The sequence below is a fragment of the Dioscorea cayenensis genome, chromosome 9 (assembly GCF_009730915.1).
Source record: "Dioscorea cayenensis subsp. rotundata cultivar TDr96_F1 chromosome 9, TDr96_F1_v2_PseudoChromosome.rev07_lg8_w22 25.fasta, whole genome shotgun sequence".
In the NCBI taxonomy this organism is placed as follows: Eukaryota; Viridiplantae; Streptophyta; class Magnoliopsida; order Dioscoreales; family Dioscoreaceae; genus Dioscorea; species Dioscorea cayenensis.
Window position 1 is genome coordinate 23772746 of NC_052479.1, and position 20566 is coordinate 23793311.

The 20566-nt window shown below is 39.7% G+C and overlaps 1 protein-coding gene and 1 non-coding gene across 2 annotated transcripts; one reads left to right on the top strand and one right to left on the bottom strand.

Annotated features, from left to right (window-relative positions):
* Positions 1–10122: 10122 nt before the first annotated feature.
* Positions 10123–10539, bottom strand: LOC120268593. The gene has a single exon (XM_039275922.1). The coding sequence runs from the start codon at positions 10537–10539 to the stop codon at positions 10123–10125; it is 417 nt and encodes a 138-aa protein (XP_039131856.1).
* Positions 10540–11601: 1062 nt separating this feature from the next.
* On the top strand, positions 11602–11708 carry LOC120269765. The gene has a single exon (XR_005539401.1). It is a non-coding gene; the product is annotated as a small nucleolar RNA R71 (small nucleolar RNA).
* The last annotated feature ends 8858 nt before the right edge of the window (positions 11709–20566 follow it).

Sequence of the window (20566 nt, forward strand, 5' to 3'; positions counted from 1 at the left end):
CTAAAATGAGAAGTAAGGCAATCGATAGAAATGGGGTACTCGGATATTGCTCCACCTAGGACAATTGCTTCAAGTACAAAACCAACTATTAAGTCTCTTAATTGATGCTGAAAGAGTCGTGGAAATCCTTAAACACACACAGTCCCAAATCTAAGGTTAACCGTGACTAACTCTACACTATATCCCGGTGGAGAAATCGATCAATCTCAACACCTCACACTATGTAGAGTTGCAAGAAGCTCTAGAGATTTCCATGTAATAAACCTTATTCCTATGTATAGATCTAATCCTTTGGTCTAGGGGAAAAACCCCTAGTCACAATTAAGCCCTAGGTGCTAGAGTTTCTTCAACACTTCAATCTGTTGCCTTTGCAACTAAGCCCCGCGGAAGGTCATCCCTTAGCCCATTCACTCTACTATGACCGCAAAGAACTCTTGGAACATGGAGATAGGATAAATCACATTAGAAGTGAAAGGGGACACTCCGCTACCTCTCGACTCACCCTCTCAACCCTCTCCAATCTTGCAATGTCTAACCCTTATGGTGTGTCACTCAATCACAAAGGTTACCAATGTAGACTCTCAACCCTAGTATCACTCTAAGGGAGAAATCATTCAACAAGCATTCAAGATTGGAACTCAATTAAAAACATCAATTAAGGAAAAACATAATAGAAGATTAATGAAACAAATACATCTTAGGGTTCATAAATCCAAGTACCCACTAGGGGGTCTAGCTCTCCATAGAGCTAGTTACAATCAACAATGAAATCAAATGTAAAAACAAGTAATCCATAGAAAAACCCCCTCGGTGTTCATGTCGATGGTCTTGTGGAGTAGCCTAGTCTTCTCCAAAGGTTCCCTTGTTTGGCCTAGTGCATACCTCACCGGATCGATGCAGACGAAAGCTCCCCCAATAACCTTCTTCCAAGCGAATCACGGTGTCGAATCGTTCAAACCACTCCAAAGACTTGCTAAAAGCCTCTCCAAACCCTAGCCGACGGCCTCCCAAACGATGGAGAAAACTGGAAGAGAAGAGGGGAAAAATATCCCAATAATCGGGCTGAATCGCGGCTTAAATAGGGCTGGAATTAGGAATCCACACGCCCCTATGGATTTTTCCCATGGGCCTATGGAATTTTCACACGGGTATGGGGAATTTCCACACGCCCGTGTGGATTCTCTGGATATCTGTTTTCTGGCTGACTGTGAACAGGAACTGCTATAGTACTTTGCTACAGTACCTTCTACAGTACTTCGCCAAAACGCTCAAATTCCATACTTTTCATCGAGGAAACATAAATGGGCACACGTTTATGCCGTAGATCGCAACTCTTCTTCAATCAAAGGCCTCATTGGTGAAGATTTTACTATCACTACACAAGTCGGGATACGCAAATGTGACTGCCTTCGTGCCCCTCCAACTCAATGTAATGGCTTGAATATGTGGAGGTTGTCACATATTCATGTATCTTAAGACCCCACTTTTGTCTTCGTATTTGTTCCTTCCAAGATTCCACCAAATAGTGCATTCACGATCTACTTTTGGCTTCTTTTCTCAATACTTAGCTTCACAACCCTACATGTGCAAAAGAACACAAATACACATGTATTAGTGCTTAAACTTGATAAAAGTAATGCTCATCATAAGGAAAGAATACTTCACAATCTTAACAAACAAGCACTTATCAAGTTTACACTATATTCTTGGTTATTCCCCTAATTAAGGCATACAACTCCTCTATTATAACAACTTAGACCATGGTTTGACTTTATATAGTTCATTTATTTTAGTTCGCATGATTTAAATTGAGATAAGTTCATGCAAATTTAGAAGAATTTGTTGAAAAAAAAGAGAAAATTTGAGAAATAGAAAGAGCTACCCCTAATAGTGTGAAGCTACTCTCGATAAGTCGGATACCTTGTATACCCTAACAAGAGAAAGAGCTACCTCTTTGGAGTGTGAAAGGTACCATATTCCAGTAAAAGATGTGCAAAGAGCTACCTTTCTTAAGCTTGAAAGCCACTTGACAAGGCCTCATGAGAAAAGGCTACCTTAAGAGTTGTGTGACGCTACCACCTCATAAATAAGAAGTTGTTTGTGAAAATTTTTGCTATTAAAGTCTTGTAGGTCAAAAGAAGTGAAGTAAAGAGTTGTAAGATAGATGCATACTGGTGTGACATCAGCAAGTGTAAGGGGTCATCAAGTAATACCTCTCATGCAAGCAAGAGAGGGTCGTATTCCCATGGCCCGAGAAGCTACCCTTACTTCATCTTCAAAGTGTTGTTTAGCCTACATATTCGAGTGATTGTTCAAAGATATTAAGAAATAAAAAGAACTCTAAGGTGAGTGTCTATAGTCAAGGCAAAGCGAGGGTAAAAATCAAGGGATGAAGCTGGTCACAGATGTGGACTCCCCTGGGGCTAGTAAAGTGAGAATGATGTTACAACTATCATGCAATTGGTGGTTTGGACCAAGAGAATCCTAAGATAGGTCAACCCGATGGTCATGGCATTTGACCCATAATTCGGTACGAGTATTGATACAGAATTTCTTCCGACCAAATCCTCTTATGATTATATTACAAGTAGGTAATTCTTTAATTAGGGTCGATACTCAAACAAGGTCCAACCCTAATGTTGGAGGGGCACAAATTACCTGATTGTCATGGCATATTTGTACATGTATCCCTTCCAAGCTAGGTGTGTATAGTATAAGGGTGATGGTCACGCAACCAAGAACAATCTAGAAATCAACATACAGTGACTATGCATTCTTCAATCAATTCACGGGCGTCTTCACGGGCGTCTTCACGGCCGTCACTAAACCCGTCAACGAAACCCGAGGCTTTGTCGTTTCCTAACTTCTTCGTGCTACAATACCTGCTATAGTGCTGCTGTAGTGCCGCGCTCTAAAATGCCGTTGTCGGTGTCGTTTTCCTTCTCTTTTGCATTATCAAGCTCAAGAGGGTATCCTCAAGACCTATAACATGAAAAAGATTGATTAAACTGCAAAATGGCAACAATTCATCGATTTATACAATAATAATACAACATAAATATGTATAGAATACACACATTTAGGCGTTTATCACACACACATTGATAACCTTGAATATAGTATTCACTATTGTTGGAACTTGAGATTTTTAGCATTCTTGTATTATTGAAACCTAATTACTTTTCAAACTCCCCAATTTTTGAGTATGGGAGGTATTGCACTTTCTTCACTTGGTTTGTTATATACTCTTCGCAAGTGCATGGAACATTACAAGTAATAAAGTGGTATCCCACAAGGGTAGGGTTGTCAAACCTCAAGGACTAGACTTCTAGTACCAGTTGATCCTCTAATGTCTAGTCAACTGAAAGGGTGAAGAAGGTATTAACTAATACAAAAATAAAAACAAAGAATAAAAGAACTAAGTAGACTAGGGTTGAGCATCAATAGCAGGAGGATAATGCCCCGGGATGATCCCTAAGTGCTTAAGATACTGACTTGAGTCTAATGCTTACCAGGGTACATTCTAAAGATCCTTGTGGGTACTTAAGGTCAATGTTGCATCTACAACTATCAAATAAGACAAGTTCTGCAAGTATAACTATGGGCTTCTTACACACCAGGTTTTGTAACTACTCTAGGTAATCACAACTATGGTAATACACACATGCCAAGTTTTACACAAGCATCTACACAAATCAAGCATGCAAAGTTATGCAAACACATGAATAAACACAAGAAAACAATAGAAATCCATAGGCATTAACACTCAAGTAGTCAAAGTATCAAAAACAACATAGTTCACAATCCCGGGACACCGTGGAATGGTTAGTCCCTCATGAATTCCTATAAATGAGAGAGAATAAAAAAATTATAAGTAAGAGAGACATCTAGACTTCCCCCTCTTTACAAAATCTTCTCAAATGTACTTCAAAAGCTATAGGAAGTGGGAAACTCCACTCCTCCGGCATCTCTAACTCAACCTTGGCCTCCTTAGCTCGAGTGGAGATGGCTGATCATTACTCCTTCGAAGGTTCCTCTGCTAGAGAAGAAAACTCCAGAACAATAGATGTTGAGAAACCCTAAGTATGGGCATTAAAAGGGACTTTTCAGGCACAACACGGTCATGCTTAGACAATGCTCTTCTTGAAGCTTTTGAGTGAAAAAGGTTAAGTGTCATCTTGAGGGAATCACAAGGAGAACATGATCATGCTCTACCCATGCTTAGCTTGAGCATGCCCATGAAAGGAGCACGCAAACTGTGCTTTACCTAAAAGTATAGGACCATCTTTTCCCTAAGTAACCACGGTGAGAAAGCACCCCCATACTTCACCTGTGCTCACACTGACAACCATGAAAATCCCAGACATAGAAAACCATGGGCAGATTGCACCCCATGCTTTGCTAGTACTACCATTGGACACTTAGAAGAATTGTCTTCATTGGTTGGTTTTGTTCCTGATTTCACTCCATATGTGTTATGAGCCCTAAAAACCTATAACAGAGACAAACATACTAGGAATAGCATCATTTATAGACAAAATACACTAAAGACAAAAGAAAGAGTTCATTGGGGATATGTAAAATATGATATACAATGCACTCATCAGTTTGTAATGTTTTATTTTTGCTAAAGGACAAGCAAAGCTTAAGGGTGGGGAAATTTGATGAGTGTATAATATTCTAATATTTCACATCACTTTGTAGACTCATTTGTCGTGTATTAGGATTATATTATGGAATTCAATGCTAAATCTAGTATATCTCACATTCTCAGGATTCGGGCAACACTTAAAAATAAAGGAGAACCAAAAGAAGCATTATAGACCTTAAATAAAAGAAGTTGGAGCCTTCTCAGCATCGATTGAACAAGGATAAGGCAAACTGGATGGTTTACGGGCAACTTACGGCTTGACTTACAACTGTAAGCACTTTCTAGAGAATCTTACGGGCATGTTTATGCCCATAAGAAGGAGGTCAGAGCCAAATCAAAGGACCTTACAGGAAAGGCTTACACTTGTAAGGACTATCCAGAGAAGCTTATGACCAAAGCTTATGCCCGTAAGGGTGGTCGAAAAGGACAGCACAGTAAAGCTTATGGTCCAATGCTTACAACCATAGGCTGGACTGTAATACAGATAGAAGACCTTATGAACTAGACTTACAACTGTAAGTGATCCTATAAGGCTCGTAATCCATCTTCTCTAACTCTTTATGGCCACATCCTTACGCCCGTATGCATCCCGTAAGTAGCTGAATATAAATAGATATGATGAGGATTTTTAGGAGTTTTTAGTTTTTCTTGGATCATTTTTGAAAGTGAAGCTTGGGGAAGAAGAAAATGAATCTCCATGGCTCAAAGGATGATTCTAGAGGAGATTTGGATCCACATTAGATAGGAGATGGTAGCTGTCAAGCTTACCTTGGCGCCATGCGTGGAAGCTTTATTATAGTTCTTCAGTAATTCACCTACATCATGATTGAAAACGGGTTTTTATGTTTTTAATGTTACTCATCATGTCTTGCTTGTTAAATGATTGGCCTCCACTAATGGAGGCCTAATTTGTAGATGTTTGGGCATAGTTGAACTCTAGGCCTTACTCTTTGACATTGGTTGCTGGATTCATGTAGTTTAGTTTTTTTTTTTTGTGCAATCCATTTTATTTGAGTCTAATTGTGTGTTTCAATGCTTGATTACTATTATGGTGAAAGCCCTAATAGTCATACCCGATATGCTTTGTGACGAGAAGAAATTCTCACCTTCCATAGATAAGCCGAGATTAAAGAGAATTGTGACTAAGCCTAGACATAGGGTACTTTGGAGACTCCGTCTCCCTTAATTCTCCCGAGTGAGTGAGTATCTCTGTGCTCTTTACAATCATGTGGAGTAGATTTTAGGAAAAATCACATCTCTACTTTGTATTCGAATTAGGGGTGTTCTGATTTGCATGTGTGATTTTGGAAGTGCACCGATGTTGAAGTAATAAAATACCCGATGAGTTGGGTAGTCAAATCCACAGGGAACGGAAGTATTAGTAGTAACCACTTCTTAGTTATCTAGTCGGAATCAGGAATTGTGATGAAAATAAACTTAATTACAAGAATACGAATAAGCAAGAAAAGGAAAAGTAGAGAACAAGGTAAATCTCAATCAATAAAGATGAGGTACTTGAGCAATGTTCCCCCTAGGATCTAACATAAAGCACAAGATGTACTAAATATTTCTAAACCGAGTTAGATGAGTCAAGCTAATCCAAGAACAATCGGTCCCTACCTCTAGGCCACTCGATACTAGTCCCCTATGAGGTCCCGGTGGAGAAATCACTCAATCTCAACACCTCACACCACATATGACCACAATAAACTCTATGGATACTTAGGAGTGCAACTAATTCCTAAAGATAGATTTAACCCTACTTCTAGGTGAAAGACCACTAACACCCTACAAGGTCCTAACAATCTCACGCCTCACACCAAATATGGTTGCATAATACTTTGGGAATACGGAGATAGGAAGCACTCATCGAAGGGGAAAGAGGACACTCCACCATCTCATGACTCACCGTCTCAACCCTCTTCAATCTTGGAGTTCTAACCCTAATGGAGACCTCTCTCTCACCAAGGCAACAAATCATGCATTACCAATCAATCACAAGGATTAATACAATATGAAAGCAATGAGAAAACAAGATTAAAACTCAAATAAACTCGTAATTAATAGAAAACCATAAAGTAAATCAATACAAAAGATAAGATCCTAGGGTTCACATGCCCAAATACCTACTAGGGTTTAGGCCTCTATAGGGCAAGTTACAAAGCAAATAATAATGCAACGAAAAACAATGTAAACCATGGAATAAAACCCCCTTGAATTTGTGATGATGGTCTTGATGGGTTACTCAACGTCTTGAAGAATCCCTTCTTGAAGCTAGGTTGCCAAAGGCTCCCTCGATGCTATGACGGAGAAAAGATCTATCAAAGTTGGTGAAGAACACCCCCAAAACTCGCATAGACCTCCTCTTGAAACTCTAGCCGCTTCGCCCTTCAAATGCTAGTAAAAATTCCCAAAAGAATAGGGCAAATGGGCTATTTATAAGCCTAAACCGTGACTGTGTGAGATTTCACGCGCCCGTATGAGCTGCAAAAATTCCCACGCAACCGTGTGGAATTTTCACATGGTTGCGTAAACAGTATTTTTGCTACAATACACACGTCTACATGGTAGATCATAATACATTTCCTCGTCGAATCATCATTACGAGGCTCTTGCATTATTCACACAAAGTAGGGACATGGGGGTCTGACTGCCTTTGTGCCCTTCCAACTAGCAAATTGGCTTGTATCCTCTTGGAAGTTGGCACACACCTCCATGTAAATGAGCTCCTCTTGTGTCTTAATCCTTAGATTTCACAAAAACTCCCAAAATGTGTCTTCATAACCTATCTTTGCTTCTTTTTCTTCCTTTAAGGCATCCACAACCTAATTGCACAAAAAGAACACCAAATACACTATATGGGACATAAACCATGGTAAAAATGATGCTCCAAGCATGTAAAACATATAGAGAAATATTTCTACTCAAACACTTATCAAGGGATTACCTACATAAGAGATTCTCATTAGAAACTACAGGCCTATGCCTACGCAGCAATCGATCAAACCAAGCCCTCATGCAAGCCTAGTGATATAAGTACCAAGGAATATGGTCGCTAGCCTGTTGTCCTAAGAATGATGTCTCAACTACCAGGCGAGTGCATGGCAGATGTTAATCGACTGTCGAGCTACCATACTCCATAGAAAATACAAGTCCCAAAGGTTCACGACGACCGTGTTGTCTCCTCGCTCGCCGAGTCAACATCCGCGATAGATGGCGTGGAGATAGCCAGAACATTGAGCATCCTAAGGAAGATGCCTTTCGAGGTCCCACAATTATAAGTCTCACAGCCATAAAGTGTCTAGGTCTATACCTGATTGGGGCTCGAGTGGACTGGTAGGTCAACGTGGAGCTTTGAGTATGATGTCCTGCGAGTGTACTCCACATCTACCAACCCCATCCAGATTGAGAAGAGCGTGTATAGGGCATCATATACTCCTCCCCGAACATCTGGTAACTGATTATCTCCTGATGCCCTAGGCTAATGATGGTACAGTCAAGCTTGACAAAGCTCATGACCTCCATTGTGAGCTCCTAGTATATTGGCTCATCGATGCCAAAGAACTGATCTCAGCCCTTAAAAACAAAAAAATAAGATCCCATACCTCATCGACGAGACCAATGAGCTCGAGAATCGACCAATCTATCTGACACCCGTCAATGAATCTCTAATTAACGAGCTTCCTGTAGAGGGCTCTATGCTCAGGATCCCTGAACCGTGGTATTGATGGTCGAGATGACTCTCCAGTCTTCTCTTTCTTCTCGGCCTCTACTTGAGGACCACTAGCAGTTCTCTTTTGACCCATAACGGTCTCACAATGTCCATTATCAACATCATGATGTATCTCTGGATTGTGACAATGGGCACACAATGGCCCAGTTGTGTGACTCAGCAGCTCTATTGTGGACTGTGTTAGGGCCACCACGGGGACACAATGCCCGTAGTACGTTCGTTATGTCCTTGAGTAGAGCAATGGCCAGCTGACAATTGGCTTCCTCCCATTGCCAAGTGTTGCTGAGGTGAGATGAGCTGGGACTCATAGCTCCCTCACAACGGGCGGACAACATCATTGTGGCTCATCGTTTCCCCTATTCAGTGTTTGAACACAACGGTCATCACAACAACCATTGTTTACAGAGGAACGATGGTTGTGATGCCTGATGATGGTGACAAATTTCTAGACAATTGTTTATTTCATAGGAAATTTACATAAAAGCATTCACCAAGCATCATTAAACAATTTCATGCCATTTAAACATTATAAAATCACAATGTAAAAGGTTTGTAAAGGTTCTTATGAAATCAACCTGAAAGAGAGAGTTTTCCACAATGAGAATCGAGTGGATATGGTGCTTAAATCGAACGGAAATAAACCCAAGCTCCTCAGAATCTCTAGGTGATGGTCAAGGAAGGGTCACCAGTAAAGTGGCAGTGAGGGGAGTGTATATTTTGAGTGAGAAAGGCCAAGGGTAAGCTATCAGTGACCCTATATCTCCTCGTAACGGAGTTAACAATGGTCAAACAATAACCGTTGTTCATGTGTTCAATCTGTTAGAGGCACGACATCCATTATAAGTCTACTATGGGGCCGTTGTCAACTCGGTTGGTGCTAAAACATTTTCTCAGTGTTGGCAATGGCTCTTCTAGGGCTCGTTCTGTTCACCATGGCCATACAACAGGTGTGGTAAAACCAAGCCATACTTATGGAAAAACCAGAGTCACGGCACACTCTATGGAATAGCAGTTGTAAATCACCACAGCCATCACAATGGGCATTGTAAGCCCATTGCAAGCTCACTCAATTTTCCGAAAAAGTCTATCTCTCTGCCTGAACATCACAATGGGTGTAATAGGGTTACCTTACCCATTGTGATGCTTGGAGTGAAAAACTAAAGATTTTCCCTGTGTAAAATGGCATGAAAACAATGCCTACTAATAGTACTAGATTCCCCAATCATGTTTTGCTCATGAAATTTAGTGGGGATGAGCCAATTTCACACTTTCATATTAATTACCAATTTATGTAATTTATTAACTAATGAATAATATTGAAGACTAAGAGTAGGCGAACTAAAGCCTAGAAAACTACTTGGGTTGCCTCCCAAGAAACACTTGTTTTACGTCACGATCCTGATGTAACTATTCTTACATCAAGATGGCTTTGGGTTACTTGGAGAAAGTAAAGAAGCCTTTCCTTCATTACATGTTTTCAAAGTACTGGAGTTTGTTACCTTCATAGTGTGTTAATCTTTTTGTTATACCTTCCTCCATAACTTCTTTGTTGATTAGGCTCCCACATTACTCTCTTTATTATTCCTCTAATATCTAGCTTTATGAGTTCATCGTCTTGGTCTATCAAGTGCTACATGGCATTAGGGAGTTGGTACACCACTTCTTCATCTCCCACTTTCACTGTAAAATTTCCATCTCTCGAATTAATGAGGGCCCCGGATGTATTTAGGAAGGGTTATCAAAGAATGAGTAGGGTCTCTACATCCTCATCTATGTCAAGAATTACAAAGTCTAAGGGGAAGACAAGTTTTTCCATAGTTACAAGCATATCTTCCGCAATTCCATGCAGTCTCCTTATTGACCTATCAGCCAACTGTAAGGTCATTATTGTCGACCTCAACTCTCCCAATCCAAGCTTCATGTATATGATGTATGGTATTATATTTATGCTAGCACTAGAATCAGCGAGAGCATTCTCTTCCATGGCATCACCAAACAAACATGAGATTATGAAGCTTCTAGGATCTCTCAATTTTATCGGCATTATTTTATTGATGATGGCAGAACAATTCCCATTGAGAACCATCGTGTTGACCTCTTCCCACTTCCTCTTATTAGTGAGCAAGTTCTTCAAAAATTTGGCATACTTCTGCATTTGGACAATGCTTCCACTATGGGGATGATTATAGAAAGTTGCTTAAAGATACTCATGAATTTCTTAAACTGCACATCCTCCTTATCGGCTTTCAGTCTGGAAGGGTAAAAAAATTGGGTTTGGTACTCTTGAACTATGGGTCAAGCTGGTAATGCCTCTTTTGATTCTTCCTCAATTGCTTCATCTTCCTACTCTATGGTTTCCTGTGAAGTACTAGGGCCTTCCTGTATAATTACCCTCTCTATCGTGACACTTGGACCCTGAGCGGTCCTTACCTCGATTTTCTTACCACTGCGGAGTGAGATAGCCTTAAGCTGATTCTTTGGGTTTTGCTTCAGTGTTGCTCGGGAGGCTTCCTTGAGGCCTTTCAGTACTAGCTTCAGCCAACTGTCTAACTTGATTCTCCAAGTTCTTGATTAATGTTTGAATGTTTCATAGGGTCACACTAAACTCATCCATTCACACATCATTACTAGTCATATACTTGGCCAAAATATCTTCTTTGGAGATCTTCCTTTCAAGTTGTAGCTGTTGGGACTTTTATTGGTAGTCTGTTATGGGGAAGGCCTCTGTTGCTTACCCTGACTCCAAGAGAAGTTAGGATGGTTCCTCCGCCCCTGGTTGTAGGTGCTATTATATGGGTTATTCTGTTTCCTTTAACCCCTTCCGATATAGTCAACCTGCTCTATAGGAGCTACAGTTGAGCTTACAATTGGGCACTGAGATACTCCATGCCCTCCTCCACAAGTTTTACAAAATAAAACAACCCTGGAATTCAAACTGGTACCCTGACCATTGGTCACGAGTAGATCTAATTTTCATGTCAGCACATCTATCTTCACCGCTAAAGCAGTATCTACGTCTATCTCATGCAGCCTGGCCACCCTTAGTTGTCTCTCTCTTGAACTCTAATGTGATTCATTATTTCCCATGTCTTTGAATAATTGTTCCGCTTCTTCAGGATATTTGTTACTTAGAGATCCTCCTACTACAGCGTTAATGATCTGCCTAGTCTGATAATTCAGCCCATTGTACAAAATTTGCAATCTCATCCATGAACTGAATCCATGATGCGGGCACCGCCTAAGAAGGTCCTTGAATCATTCATGTGCGTCAAATAGTATTTTTGATTCTCCTTGCTTAAATTTTGAGATCTCAAGCCTGATCTTTGCTACCTTGCTTGGTGGGAAGTATCATCCAAGGAATTTTTCCACCAAGTCATTCCATATTTTGATCGAGCCCGATGCTAAGGAAATAACCCACTAGTTTGCCAAACCTCTCACGCTAAAAGGAATGAGTCACAATCTGATTGCGTCATCTGTCACTGTGCCAATCTTGATTGTCAAACAAATTTGCAAAAATTTTGACAAATGGTATTTTGGTCTTCATCCGCTAGGCCATCAAACTGACATGAGTTCTGAATCATCCCAATAGTGCTAGCTTTGATTTAAAAGTTGTTAGCTGCTACTGCTGGGGCTTGCACACTAAATTCTTCCCCTATAAATTATGGCCTCTCATACTTCGATAATGTTCTTCTTGGTTCAGCCACGGCTGCAAATTTTGCGCTGTCACTATCGCTATCAGTTTCCATAACTAGCCTTTTTCAGAGTCTTCTCAACAACATTAGGGCTCTCTCTGGTTTGCTGCTTACTTCTACTAAATCTGTGGGATTAGATCTGATCATGAACAATCACTCTATAAGAGAGTAATGGCAATAAGTCTTCAACGTTGTATGAGTATAATAATACTATATACTATTTAAAATAATTGCCTAAAACACTAAGCTACAAGTTTTCTTAGAATCTCTCAACTGTATTCCCCGATAACGGTGTCAAAAACTTGACAAACGTGTTATGGATGTCTACATGATGCAAATATATAAGCATGCAAGTATGCACTTAATAGTACAACTGGTCCATTATTGCGTAAGTGCACAGGTCGTCAAGTAATACCTCATAGATAAACCCAAGGGTAGTATTTCCTTAGGAATGGCGAGAGGCTCCTATTATTTCTTTTTTACTTAATCAATAGCCTAATTCTATTATTTCATTTTTTACCTAATCAATAGCCTAATCGTTTATACTCATTCTTTAGTTCTACTTATACAACACTATTAAATAACACAATTAGAGACGACGTTAAGCACACTTAGAAAGAGTTGGGAGTATGTACTAAAGTTATCTTGATTATTAACTATGGTAGGTGTTAAGTGTCAATCGTGCTCTAGGTTCAAACCGGGGGAATTTAAAGGCCTACTAGCCCCCAATAAGCTATGGTGACTAGGTCTAAATCACTAGAAACTTAAGATGGAATCCCTTCCACCCCATCCTCCTAATTTTGCCTTAAGTACGGAATCCCATGAGAAGAGACCAATCAGACCCTAAGTAAGGGACAATCAATCCCTAATCCAGAAACCTAGCTATGCTTAACCTCTTAGAACATGCATAGATCTATCATGGCATGGGCATCATGAACATTTAATAATCAATCAAGAACATGTAATGATTACGAAATCTAGAACAATTAATATTAATCAATCAAGATTCCTAAATAATTACCGAGGGGCCTAGACATATAATTTTCCTCGAATTAGGTTCTTATGGATTATAACAAGTAAAGCATCAAAGCACAAGAAACCCACATGACCAAATAAAAGAATAAAGGATCCCAAGGTTGTCCGATGACGTGTGTCACTCACGCCTCTCTGATGATGATCTTTGAAGATGCCTGTCATGCGCGATTTTCTCCGATGATGCTCGTTGACGTACTCTTGAGAAATCCGCCAGTATCCGTTAAAATATGGAAGCAACACCATCTCCCACTGCTCAGATCTCTAGAAATCCGGCCACCCTAGATTCTTCGATAAAAAAGTCTCCCTGAATTTAGAGAATACTAGGGTATTTATATTAATTGGCTCCGCCACAGCCTTACCATGGGCATTGTGATGCCCGTTGTGAGTAAGTTGTTGCTTGGGCTCTAAGTCTCATCCTAGCACAGTCTTTGGGTGTTTTGCATTTTGACAACGCCCGTTATGGATTCCACAATGGTCATTGTGAGGTCATTATGGCTTTTATGCTGCTACCAGTGAGCTCATGCTACCACGGCTTAATCACAGTAGTGGTGAATGTAGACAAGGGGCATTATATGTTGCCATAATGGCCCGTTGTGAGTCCTAGTGTAGCCTTGATTCAGCAACTTGCTTCATTTTGCTTCAAAATGTCCTCGAATTTGCTTCTTTCTTTCTAAAACAAAAATAAAGGTCGTTGTGAACAAAATAATGAAATTTCATCATAATGAGATGCTAAACAAGTATAATTTCATGCTAGATGCAGTGTAAATGATATAGAAAAATATGAGCTGTTTCACTTATCAACTATATCAGCTCTGCACTAATTCAGTTACTCTTTATCCTCTACCAAGATGATGCTCCAATTGGCAGACAGGTCCACTAGGCAATGAAGAGGCATAATTGAAGATGTATTGGTAAAGGTGGACAAGTTCATTTTTTAGTGGACTTTGTCATTCTTTATTTGGATGAAAAGGTGGAGGTCCCTCTCATACTTGGAAGACCATTCCTATCCACATCATAATCTTTGATAGATGTGAAAGATGGTTGGATGGTATGATGAGTAGGGGAAAAAGAAATTGTATTCAAGCTTTGGGATTCTATGCGACACTCCATGGACTTTGATGATACCCATTATTATGTGGATGTTGTTGATGACCTTGTCTCTAATTTTGTGCATGAAATGTGGATGATAGATGGACCTTCTGAGAAATTAGAGAATGACCCTCTTGATGAACTAGAGGAAATGGTGGAATAAGTGTACCACCAAGAATTTGTTGATACTGACACTCCTCCGACATGGGAACCATCTAACAAAAAACTTCCCATGCAAAGAAATGGTGGAAACAAGTTATCACAAAAAGTAAAAAGCCACATATCTCACCATCAACTCCAACCCGCTCAATTTCATTGAATGTTGGTGAGATCCATTTAATTGATCCATTAATGCCATACTCTTGTAATTGTCTTTTAAGTGGACATGAGAGGTCTCGATTTCACGAACCTCCTTGATGGGCAAGACACGTATGTCAAGCTAGTTACATTTAATAAGTTCTCTCTGGGAGGCAACCCACAATTTTGTATCTTCTATTTTAGTTTTCTAGTCTTATTTTCGTGGGATTTTAGTTTCTTGCTCTTGTTGTTTGGTTGAAAAATTTGCGTCTTTCTTCTTTTAGTTTGGTGTTTTATCAGTTTTGTAACTCTTTTTTGTTGGGAAAACATCCATACTTTTTGTTTAACTTGTAAAATAGAGTTCTAGAATACTTCCTATGCTGAGCATGGGAAAAGCACGACTATGGTTCAATCTATATTTTCACTGGTTTCGGGATTTTTGAAGCATTTCAGGAAGCACGCCCTGTGCTTCCCAAAAAGCATGGTGTGTGTACTCCTTTCACGGTTGTGTTTTTCAATTTCATACGTTTCCTTTTAAAAGCCCTTGAAAAGCATGGCTTGGAAGCACGGTCAAAGCATCACCGTGCTTCAATTTTTTGGATCTTTGTTGAAAACCGGTGAAAAGCACCGCTTTCAAGCACATGGGGAACCATGACTGTGTTTTTCCCCTTCATTTCTTGGAAAGGAGCACAACAAAAGCATGCCCATACTTAGGGCATGCTTCGAGGTGACTAATCATCTTCCTCTGATTTTTCTTTATAAGCCAATCGCCACCAGCTTCTCTCATACTTACTTTTGGGTTATTTGCATTTCCTTTTCCTTCTTGAGCGCTCTTTGCGTTGTTTGCTAGTTTTCTCACAGTCAGTCTACCGAGATTCAAGTTCACCTACTTTCCTTCTCTTTGCACCCTCAAACATGTGGTAAGCTTCAAACCCTCGCTTGTATTTGATGAATCCATGGCTTATCTCATTTTAAACATTGTGAAATGCATGTTGACAAACGTTGTACCGTAGTAGCTACTATAGCAGTTACTGTGGCACTTCACAGATATTTTCTAGCGAATTCAAGAGACTCTGACGGCCTCCTTCATGACCGTGAATGAGGCCATAAAGCCATCCTGAGAAGGTTTTAAAAGGGAGTTTTATGGCTTTTTGAGGCATATTCTTCCACATCTTCTCCTACCTCCACCATTCTTCTCCATCTTCCAAAATCCGGGGTAAAGAAGGCTAAAGAAGACATTTTACGCAAGGAAATTAAAGGAAAAGATAAGATCCAGCATCATCTCCCATTGTTCAAGCTTGTAAAGGGACAAGGAAGCCACCCCTTAGTTGGCATCATTGGAAGCTCTCCTCGACTTGTCTCTCCACATTCATCATTTGAGGGGTTTTCTATTGTTTAATTTGGTTTTTTTTTGAGGATTTTACCATGTATCTTGTTAGCATGAACAACTAAATTCCAAGGTCACCGGATGTCAGTGAACCTTGGGGTGAACTTGTGTAGTTGGATTTGATTTATTCTATTGCTTTTGGTGTGTTTGTGATTCATGCTTGGTGTACTTTGATGTATTGATATGCATGAGAACTCTGTATGTCGATTTCTAGGTTATACTAGGTTGCACGACCATCGCCCTTATACTAGACACATTTATCTGGGAAGGGACCCATGTATAAATACACTGTGACCATCGGGTATTTTGTGCCCCTCCAGCATTAGGGTTAGACCTAGTTTGTGTTTCGATCCTAATTAGAGAATTCCCTGCTTGTATTGCAATTGTAGGAGGATTTGGTCGAAAAAAATTCCGTATTAATACTTATACTGGATTAGGGATCAATTGCAGTGACCAATGAGTTGACCTATCTTAGGAATCTCTTGATCCATACCACCAATTGCATGAATGTTTTAGCATCCTTCTCACTTTAGTAGCCCCAAGGGGATCCACATCCGTGGCCATCTTCATTCTTTGATTTTGCCACCATTTTGCCTTGACTATAGACATTTATCTTATAGTTCTTTCTATTACTTTGTAGTTTAGAATACATCACTCGAATATGTAGGCTAAACAACACATGAAGAGGAAGTAAGGCTAGCTTCTTGGACCCTAGGAATATGACCCTCACATGCTTGCGCGAGAGGTATTACTTAACGATCCCGTGCACTTACGGGTTTCACACCACATGTTATCATGTTTATTGTTCAATTATCAACCTCATTGCATGCTTTTTGTTGGTAGAAGCCATGATTTCTTTTCTAAGGGCATTTAGGGAAGACAATTACCCTGAAGCACGGTCATGTTTCTTCTGAAGCATTGTCATGCTTCCTGTTTTCATTTAAGTCTGCTTTATCCAAAGCACAATCATGTTATGTAGTTTTTGCCTTTACGCGCTTCTTTTGAGCATGCCCATGCTCTCATAGTTTTGCTGCAATTCCGCTTTAACTTGAACTATTCCACTTGCAGATTATGCCAAGGATGAACATGGCCCTTTCATGCTTATAGATTATCCCAGAGAGGTATATCCACCCTCCATTAGCCACGTCAATGAGTTGTGTGAGATCAATGGGAGAGGTCTTGCAGGAGGTGAGCCTAGAAGAAGAGGTGTGTCACTTTTTGGGAATTGGAGCTTGGCACCAGCTTTTTCAAATCACTAACATGGATTCTAGGGAACCATCCCCGGAAGCCCTAGCCACATTCGAGTTGTGACATGAGAAGCTTCCATAGAGCCAACCGCAAGGAGCAAAAATGGAAATCAAGAAGCTTAAACTGTCTGAACTAACATGTAGACAAGGTGTGATTGAAGTTGTCAAAATTATATATGGAATACATGATGTGGCAAAGGACAGAGCATTTGAGTTAGTTTCCACCTCTAACACTAACACTAACAATGACACTTTTTGAATTTTCAACTATTGTATTTGGTTTTTCATGCTTGTTATTCATGTAATTGGTTTGGTTAGCAAAGTAAGTCCCTTACTAAACTAACATTTTGGCTTGATTCATTTCAGTCTTTGCTTTTGTACTTTCATTTAGTTATTTTATTTCTTCTATGGACCTGAGCTTCATTTGTGTGCGTTATTGTCTATCTTAAGAATTATGTGGTTGAATGGAATGTGGAACGCACGTTGAGAGCTGCAATATCACTCTACATGTTAAGGAAAATTCCAATAAACTCTTCCCACTATTTATCCATCCTCAATTTTATTTTATCATGCATGCCTAATTATACATTGAGGGCAATGTATAGTTCAAGTTTTGGGGGAGGGTTTTCTTTTTGCTTATTGTGATGATTGCATGATTTAGGATGATCTATGATTGGTTTTGATAGAAATTCCTTAGTCTAGGGGGACATGTTGATGTTAGTGTCTTTATTTGAACCTAATTGTAGACTAGATCTTGCTTTAAAACCCTAAGTTCGTTCACATCACCCTAGCTATGGAGCCACTTGTGTTTAGGAATAAGACCTGAATTTAGAGACCTAGGTTTGTATCTTGTGTGATGAAAAAAATTTGGAAAACCACATCCTTTAGGGATGCCCTACCAGTTCTTCGTAAATATTGTGTAAAAAGATGGTAGAAAGAGCTATCGTCTTAGAAGCGTGAAAGCTACTTTTATGTAGTCAAATTTTGGGTATTACAAGTGTGTGTTTGATGACCTACCCAAAGAAATGACTACCTCTAGTGTGTATCAAGCTACTACCCCCTTAGTGAGTTAAAATTAAAGTCTTCTTAGACTAGGTTGATCCAAAAACAAATGGGGCACACAATTTAGGGTTTTTACACACACACACACACACACAAGGTTTTTTGAAGTAAGAGTGAAGCCTTTTATTTAAGAATTATTGATTTTCACACAACCACCGAGAGTCCCCCTATACTTTTGAATTCTCTATTCTTTTGAGATCAGAGGTCATGAACTCATCTTCTTTTTAAGAGAGCTGAGAGAAATCACTTGAAGACAAGCAATGATTCAAGTGTGGGGGTATTTAATGAGTTTATCGTATATCATATTTTATTTACCTCCAAATTGCATTTTAATTATCTTTTAGAAAAATATGTATATAGTTCAGTTTTTTTCAGGGAATTCTATTATTATTGTGCAAAATGACAGGTTTTAGAACAACAAAAGAAATTTAAAGTGAAAACCATCAAAAGAATGTCAAACGCTAAGTGTTCAGGCTAAGCACGGCCTAAGCACGGTCGTGGTTATTACTGGCCTTCACAAGAAACTCTCAACAAAGCAAGCAAGGCCACTATTCCTAGAGCATAGCCGTGTTTTAGAGAGAACACCTCCGTGCTCTATCCGTTCTCTCTTTCCTTGCTTTCCACTATTTTTCAAAAACTCTAAAGCACGGTTTCTCTACCCCAACCATGGGCGTGATTGTGGGAGCACGGGTTGAGCACGACCATGCTCTCCCCTTGCTTTTCACTGTCTAGAGACTTGATTATTTTCTACCAAAATTTTGAGAAAAAGCACAGCCCAAGCACGACCCTACTAAGACCTTGTTCAGCCTAAAAAACACTTTTTAAGCCCAAATCTAGGCCATTTTGGGGAGCTTTTTGCTGGGGGTTTGTCTCCTATCCTCTTGGTGACAGCTTGGAGAATTTTGGACAATCTTCACCACTAATTCCAGAGGATTTCAAGCTGAGTTTAGAGGCACATTTAGAAGTGGAGCTTGGCCATCAAAGAAGTTTGATAAACACCTAAATGTATGTATTTATGTGTATAATTTCTATACTATTAATGAATTCTTTGATTAATTAGATTCATTCATGTTACAGGCCTCAAAGAAGCATAGGTGAGCTCGATGATGCAATTGGGAAAAAAATCAACAATGACAATGATGTTTTTAGAGCTAGGTACTATAGAAGATCCACTATAGTATTTTATTGTAGCACTTTAAAGAAATTTCAGCAAAAATCCCTAGGCTCTCATAGGCATCTTCATGCCTATGAAACAGAACACGAAGCCATCCCGAGAGGAGTTTAAAAGAGGGTTTTAGGTCATTCTTTGCTATTCATCATCTCCCTCCTTGGAGCTCTCAACTCAATACCTTAGATCCGGGGTGACGAAAAGTGATAGAAGACATTTTTGGAGTGGAAATCAAGAGGAGAAGCAAGATTTAGCAAGATCTCCCATCATCCCTTTGTGTAGAAGCTTGTAAAGAACAAGCAAGCCACCTCTTTAGTGGCATCAGTGGAAGCTTTCCATGACTTGTTACTTCATATTCATCACTTGAGGGAGTTTTATGTTACTTTGTTTAGTTGTTTATATGGTTTTAAGTATACAATTTGTTAGCATGAACAACTAAACCCCAAGGTCACTGGGTGTCAGTGAACCTTGGGGTGAACTTGTGTAGTTGGATGATTTGATTTACTCTTATTGCAATTGGTGTGTTTTGAGATTCAAGCTTTGTGTATTGTGATGCATTGGTATACATGAGAACTCTGTATCTAATTTTCTAGGTTGTACTTGGTGGTATGAAAAACACCCTTGTACTAGACTCACTTATCTTGAAAGGGATTCATGTACAAGTACGCTGTGACCATCGGGTTCTTTGTACCCCTCCAAGCATTATGATCGGACCTAGTTTGAGTATCGGCCCTAATTATAGAATTCTCTGCTTTTAATACAATCATAGAAGGATTTGGTCAGAAGAAATTCCTTGTCAATACTCGTGTGGAATCAGGGGTCAATTGTCGTGACCATCGGGTTGACCTTTCTTAGGAATCTCTTGGTCTAAATCACCAGTTGCATGGTAATCTTATCATCCTTCTCACTTTAATAGCTCCATGGGAATCCTCATCCAAGACCATTTTCATCCCTCAGATTTTCATCCCTTTTACCTCGACTGTAGACTCTTTCATTAAGTTCTTTTTATTTCTTTTAGTAGCTTAGAATAATTTCTCTCAGATTTTTAGGTTAGACAACACACGTTGAGGAAGTAAGGGTAGCTTCTTGGGCATGGGGAATACGACCCCTGTGTCACGCACAGAGTACTACTTGATGACCCCGTGCACTTGCGGGATAGTCATCAAAGTTCTTTAGAGCGCATTTGAGGAGATCTTGATTGAAAG

What these genes read in the sequence shown, in the direction of transcription:
- LOC120268593 (XM_039275922.1), bottom strand. Translation starts at nt 10,539, where the DNA reads ATGCAGAAGTATGCCAAATTTTTGAAGAACTTGCTCACTAATAAGAGG.